The sequence below is a fragment of the Dipodomys ordii genome, unplaced genomic scaffold (assembly GCF_000151885.1).
Source record: "Dipodomys ordii isolate 6190 unplaced genomic scaffold, Dord_2.0 Scaffold93, whole genome shotgun sequence".
Lineage (NCBI taxonomy): Eukaryota > Metazoa > Chordata > Mammalia > Rodentia > Heteromyidae > Dipodomys > Dipodomys ordii.
This window is the reverse complement of record NW_012267309.1, coordinates 4,050,397-4,057,642: the sequence shown is the minus strand read 5'-3', so window position 1 is coordinate 4,057,642 and position 7,246 is coordinate 4,050,397. Positions and strand designations below refer to the sequence as shown.

At 39.2% G+C, this 7,246-nt stretch overlaps 1 protein-coding gene across 1 annotated transcript in view; it reads right to left on the bottom strand.

Moving 5' to 3' along the window:
* Window positions 1–7,246, bottom strand: part of Uhrf2 (ubiquitin-like with PHD and ring finger domains 2, E3 ubiquitin protein ligase) — a 77,861-nt gene that overhangs the window by 21,140 nt on the left and 49,475 nt on the right. Inside the window, exon 5 of the mRNA XM_013026377.1 lies at window positions 384–493. Coding sequence (XP_012881831.1) covers window positions 384–493 — 110 coding nt within the window. The remainder of the gene's footprint in view (window positions 1–383; window positions 494–7,246) is intronic.

Genomic DNA, 7,246 nt, shown 5'->3' with positions numbered 1-7,246 from the left:
CAAAAAAAAAAAAAAAAAAAGACTGGGTTTTATCAATGACTCAATGAACCATGGAAGTTTGCAAAATATGAGCAAGACCTTAGTAGATTGAAAGTTAACACCCTGGGCCTTTAATCTGTTAGACTGGGAAGAAACAAACGAATGTTTAGTATTGCTAGGGATACAGAATAACTGGCACAAAGTGCCAGTTGATAAACATTTGAAAAGGCCATTTAACATACTCAGAAAAATGTATTGGAAAGTATCCCTTCTTACTAATGTTATCTTGAAAATAAATTAGTGTGGTCTACAGTTTTATCAGTTTCCAAGCTATTCACGGATCAATAAAAAACAAATTTCCATCATGTACAACACATGCAGGCTAAGCTAAAAAGATTTCATACTTAGAAACTTTCCATCTGCAAATGAAATAGGATGAGCTCCAGGCTTCTCGATTTTGAAGATTTCTTCTATAAATAATACTCTGCAGTCATTTAATGTTCCTTCAGAACCCCTGTTTAAAAGAGAAAGAAAAGTTAACTTTCCCCAAAATATCTAAACCAAATGGCAAATAATAACAATTAGAAGCCAGTTTGGAAAACTCACTACTTGCCCACTTACAAATTTGATATTACCACCATTCCAATTACTCTCAACTATTGTTTCTACCAGTGGAAAAAGTTTAATAGTGATTTGTTAATATTCAAGGTATATATAACTTCAGGAAAATCATAAATAAAATGAAAAAAATTCACAACTTCATTACTTGGATTACCTGGTAAAGAAGTAATTATCATGTAAATTTACCTTAAATACTATGATACCTTGTCGATTAGCATGAAGTTTAAATGTATTTCCAATAAAAACAGAAAAAAAATGCTTTCTAAAAAGTCTTTCAGTGGTGGCATATGTCTCTAACTCTAGGTACTCAGGAGCAGAGATTGGTAGGATTGTGATTTGAGATCAGCTTAGATAAAAAGTTAGAGATTTACTTCTCAACATGTAAGTTTGGCAATGCATACCTGTCAACCCAGCAAAGCTTGACATGTAATGAAGGAACATAACAGTGACCAACCCCAGGCAAAACCACAAGACCCTATCCAAAAGCTAAGAGCAAAAGCAAGGCTGGGGCATAGCTCTGAGTTCAAACCAAAGTATTACAAAAAGAAAAAGTTTTAAAATAGGAAGTCATATTTGCCTGTTTTGATTTAACTTTATTTACATATATTTCTACAGTTGTCTACTCTGTATATTTCCCTTTTTGATATATAGTTTCAAATATAAGGTACACACAAATCCAAGAATCCTAAATTATTATTTTCAGTCCTGGAACCAGAGGTTGACCTCAGGGCCTTATGCTCTCTCCTCAGCTTTCCCACTAATGGCTGGAACTTTTCCACTTGAGTTACACCTCCAGTCCAGCATTTTGCTTATTTATAGATTGTAGTCAATGCAGAGTTTTCTGCCTGTTGCTGTTTTCAAATCTGGATCCTCCAAATTACAGCCTCCTATGAGCCACAAATGTCTGGTTCTAAATCATCTTCTGAAATGTTTCCTTTTACTTCTAATAATATATAAAGTCTACTACTTTTGGTTAGCATTCATCTGCTTGGAGACTTCTTTTCCATTCTCTCATCCTTTTATACCTTTTGACAATGAATATAATGAATGCACAATTATACATAAATGATAGCTTAACCAATGTCAAGATGTACATCCTTTTTTTTTTTTTTTTTGGGTCCGGTCGTGGGGCCTGAACTCTGGGCCTGGGCGCTGTCCCTCAGCTCTTCAGCTCAAGGCTAACGCTCTACCACTTGAGCCACAGCGCCACTTCCGGCTTTTTGCTTATGTGGTGCTGAGGAATCGAACCCAGGGCCTCATGCATGCAAGGCAAATGCTCTATCACTGAGCCACCTTCCCAGCTCCAAGATGTACATCCTTTAATCACCAGTCATGACAGAAGATAGAAATTTCAGCTACTTCAAACGTCCTACATATGACAACTTCCTTGCATGAAACAATATAAAGTTCCAGTACCATATTCCTTATATCCTCCCAAGTTATATTTAATTTTCTTTAGTGTCATCACCTGTGTACCTCTCTAATCATATGGTATAGTAATACCTGTATTTTTAAAGTCTATAGTCTAAAACTGGGCACTAGTGGCTCACGCCTATAATACCAGCTACTCAGGAGGCTGAGATCTGAGGATTGCAGTTCAAAGCCAGCCTGGCCAGGAAAGTCTCTGAGACCCTTATCGCCAATAAACCACCAGAAAACCAGAAACAGTGCTGTGGGTCAAGTGGCAGAGTACTTGCCTTGAGCTGAGGAACTCAGGGACAGAGCCCAGGCCCAGAGTACAACTCCCACAACCAACAACAATAACAAAAAATCTATTATCTAAACATTTTCACAACTCTTGTTCTTGTCTTCTGTTGCAGTATTCTAACCATTTGTCTACGCTTCTCTGTCTTGATTTTGATACTTGTATTCCCAAAGTATAATTTAAACTGTTTAGCCATTTGTGGTGCCCAGAAATTGGCAAAAACAACCTTGGCCCATTGTTTTTGTAAATAAAGTTTTTATTGAAACCTTCTCTGCAGCTTTTACTGGAGAAGTATGCGCAGATTGCTAAATGTCTTCATGTCATGTAGTTTAGCTTCTTCTGGAAGTGATCCAAGGAAATGCTTAAAACAGAGCTGCCAGTTGGGCGTTGGTTGCTCACTTCTGTAATCCTAGCTACTCAGAAGACTGAGATCTGAGCATCATGGTTCCAAGAGAGCCCGGACAGTAAACTTTGTGAGACTCTTATCTTCAATTAATCACAGCAAACGCAGGAAGTGTTGTGGCTCAAATGGCAGAGTAAAAGGAGCCCAGAGACAGTGCCTAGGCCCAGAGTTAAAGCCCCAAGACTGGCAAAATCAAACAACAACAACAAACAGAGCTGTCATCCTTTATGGATAACTTCAAAGTGTGAACTATCCCTTTTGCTACCATTTTTTTTTTTTTTTGGTCGGTCATGGGGCTTGAACTCTGGGCCAGGGTGCTGTCCCTGAGCTCTTTAGCTCAAGGCTAGCGCTCTACCACTTGAGCCACAGTGCCACTTCCGGTTTTCTGGTGGTTTATTGGAGATAAGAGTCTCATGGACGTTGCTGCCTGGGCTGGCTTTGAACTTCCATCTTAAGATCTCAGCTTCCAGAGTTGCTAGGATTATAGGCATGAGCCACCAGCGTCTGGCTCACTTTTGCTACCTTCTGTTGGTCAGAGTGTCACTTCAGTAAATGAGGAAATTATGAAAAGATGAATATCAGAAATCAAGTATAACTAGGGATCATCTTCAAAGACAACCATCATAGCTGCTATTTTCAAACTAGCTTGCTTAACTTGAAATTACCACACAGGTCTTATCCCAGCCATCTATTTTGCATTTGTAGGGGACATCACATCACTAAGTTTTTTTTAAATTATGTTTTTATTATCTTTAAATAGTTGTACAAAGGAGTTATTCAACAAATCAGTTTATAAGTACAATCAATGTCAGTCTTTTCATTCTCCTCCATCCCTTCTAACCCAACCTTTCCTCTCAATTTCCTTAGTTTCATGGTATGTATTGAGTATTATGATTGCATTCTCCCCTCTCTTTTCCTCTCTTCCTTTGTCTTCTCTTGACCTTGCCCCTCCACTTTTCAAGTACCAGTTCCCTGGTATTCATTTTTTCGGATGGTGAGTTTTTCTAAGGAATGACATCATTTGAGCCCTCCTCTGCAAACACCAAACTTTAGTTAATACATTTGTGTGCACTTGCATTCAACTTGTTTACTTGTACATTTATAAATTGGTTCTAGCTCTGGGCTTGACTTACTTCACTTAACATTATTTTTTTCCAGTGGAACAGTATATCTTTCTTGCCAATAGATGAATAAAATTCCATTTTGTATATATACCACATTTTCTTGATTAATTCATCCACTGAGGGGAGGGCTGATTCCTAATCTTGGCTATGACAAATAATGTGTAATGAACGTCGTTATCTTAATGGCTTTACTGTATCCTCACCTCACATCATTAGGATAAATGGCTGAGAGTAATACTGTTAAATCAGTCTATGTTTAGTTTTTTGTTTTTTTTTTTTTTTAAAAATGCCTGTAATCTGGCTTTAGTTTATTGATATTTACTGTAGAATGTCTGTCCTTGGTTTCCTTTGTAGAATGAGGATAAAGGTTCTTTTTTTTGGGGGGGGGGTCCAGTCGTGGGGCCTGAACTCTGGGCCTGGGCACTGTCCCTCAGCTCTTCAGCTCAAGGCTAGTGCTCTACAACTTGAGCCACAGTGCCACTTCGGGCTTTTTTTTTTCTGCTTATGTGGTGCTGAGGAATCGAACTCAGGGCCTCATGCATGCAAGGCAAGTGCTCTACCACTGAGCCACCTTCCCAGCCTCTATGTTTCGTTTTTTGAGGAATCTCCAAACTGCTTTCCACAGTGATTGAATGAGTTTATATTTCCACTAGCAGTGTACTAGGGTTCCTTTCCTCCACACCGTCAGTTGTTGTCTGTATTCTTGCTTTTTGTCAGTCATAGGGCTTGAACTCTAGGCCTCCGCACTGTCCCTGAGCTCTTCAGCTCAAGGCAAACACTCTACCACTTGAGCCACAGAGTCATTTCTGGTGGTTAATTGGAAATAAGAGTCTCATGGATTTGCCTGCCAGGGCTGGCTTTTAGCCGGGATCTTCAGATCTCAGCCTCTAGATTAGCTAGGATTACAGGCCTGAGCCACCAGCACCTGGCTATTGTATTCTTGCTGGTGGCCATTCTAACTGGGATGATGAACTCTCAGTGTTATTTTGATTTGCATTTATTTTATGACCAGAGATAGCTGAGTATTTCTTCATGTGTCTATTCGGCCATTTTTATTTTTTCTTCTTCTGAAAAACCTCTATTTAGGTCATTTGTCCATTTTTTAATTGAGCTATTAATTCTTTGAAGGTTTGGTTTCTTCTTTTTTTTTTTTTTGTCAGTCATGGGGCTTGAACTCTGACCTTGGGCACTGTTCCTGCACTCGTCAGCTCAAGGCCAGTGCTCTGTGGCTTGAGCCACAGAGCCACTTTCTGATTTTCTGAGTGGTTTACTGGAGATAAAGGTCTCACAGATTTTCCTGACAGGGCTGGCTTTGAACAGTGATCCTCAGATCTCAGCCTCCTGAGTAGCTAGGATTACAGGTGTGAGTCATTGGCACCAGGCAGGTTTAGTTTCTTGAGCCCTTTGTATAGTCTCGCTATTAGGTCAGTATCTGGTGTATGGCTGGTAAAGATCTTCCATTCTGTAGGCTGTCTTTCCAGATTGTTAACTGTCTTTTGTCATGCAGAAACTTCTTAGTTTGATGCAATACTATGTCAACTTCCTCACTGATTTGCCAAAACCCAAAAACTATATTCAGAAAGTTCCTGCTTCTGTAGAAGAGTTCTAATGTTTTACCCCTTCCTGTAGTTAGTTTCATGATTTCAGGTCTTACATTGAGGTCTTTGGTCCACTTTGAATTGGTATTAGTATGGAGTGGCAGAAACGGGTCCAGTTTCAGCTTTCCACGTGTATATTCAGTTTTCCCAACATCATTTGTTGAATAGGCTGTCTTTTTTCTATCCTAAACTTTTGGTTCTCTCATCAAATGGCTACAAACGTGTGAGTTTGTGTTTTCTGTTCTGTTCCATTGGTCCTTGGGCGTTTTTTGTGTCAGTACTGAACTATTTTCATTACTACAACTCTGTAAGTGTTTGAAGTCTGGAATTTTTTGCCAAGGATTGCTTTTGTGATTCATACTTAATGGATTTTTTTTTGCAGATTTGAAATTTTTAAATTTAAATTTTATTGTCAAGGTGATGTACAGAGGGGTTGCAGTGAGTACATTTCTTGTCAAACTTGTTACCCCCTCCCTCATTGCCATATGGTCGCTCATAGCAATAAGGATCTCTGTCCTGTTTTTTCTATCTCAGTGAAGAATGACATTGGTATCTTGATGAGTACTATACTGAATTTGCAGATCATTTTGGGCAGTATTGCCATTCCACAATATTAATTCTGTCAATTTAGGAACACAGGTCTTTCCACTTCCTGATGTCTTCTTCAATTTTTCTTCAAAAATTTCATTTTTGTGGTAGAGATCTTTCACTTCCTTGGTTAGGTATTTTAGTATTATCGCAAATGGAGTTGCTTTCCTGATTTCACTTTCAATTTTCTCATTGTTGGTGTACACAAAAGCTAGATGTTTGGGGATTTGTGTGTGTGTGCCAGTCTTGGGCTTGAACTCAAGAGTCTGGGCACTGCCCTCAGCTTTTTTGTTCAAGATTAGTACTCTTAAACTGTGTGCTGGTGGCCTATGTCTGTAATTCTAGCTACTCAAGAGGCTGAGATCTGAGATTCCCAGTTCAAAGTCAGCCCAGGCAGGAAAGTCCATGAGACTCTTACCTCTAATTAACCACCAGAAAACCAGAAGTGGTGTTGTGGCTCAAAGTGGTAAGGTTCTAGCCTTGAACAAAAAGAGCTCAGAGGCATTTCCTAGGCCTTGAGTTCAAGCCCCATGCCTGACAAAAACAAAAAACAAAAAAAAAACCAGTAGTGCTCTACCACTTGAGCTACGGCTTTCTTCTGGCTTTTTGGTGGTTTATTGGAGATAAGAGTTTTGCAGACTCTACTGTCCTGTTTGGCTTTAAACCACAATCTCAGCCTCCTGAATATCTAGGACTATAGATGTGAGCCACCAGTGCCCAGCTGTAGATTAATTGTATGTATGTCCTGTTGACACCATCAAATTTTGTGGTAAATACTGCCTTTGAATTTTTGGAACAGGTGTCTTGCTCTTCTGACATGTTTGTATATGGACATTTGACAATATTATCATCTTCTTAGAATCCCAAGTATCCTTCTCTTTTTAACTTCTGTGATTTTGTTTTTAAGGAGTCTTTCTTATGAGAAGCTATGGGGTTTTGTTTTCAACTACCTTGTTGATCTCTGTCCTTACAATAGTTAAGTCAATACAATGGCTAAAACGCTATAGAATTTTTCCTATTATTTTACTATTATTTTACATTTCTTTTAGCCAGACATTGCTTTCTTTTTTTTTGGTCGGTCATGGGGCTTGAACTGTGGGCTTGGTCGCTGTCCTTCAGCTCAAGGCAAGTGCTCTACCACTTGAGCTACAGCGCCACTTCCGGTTTTCTGGTGGTTTATTGGAGATAGGAGTCTCACGGTCTCTCCTGCCTGGGCTGGCTTTGAACC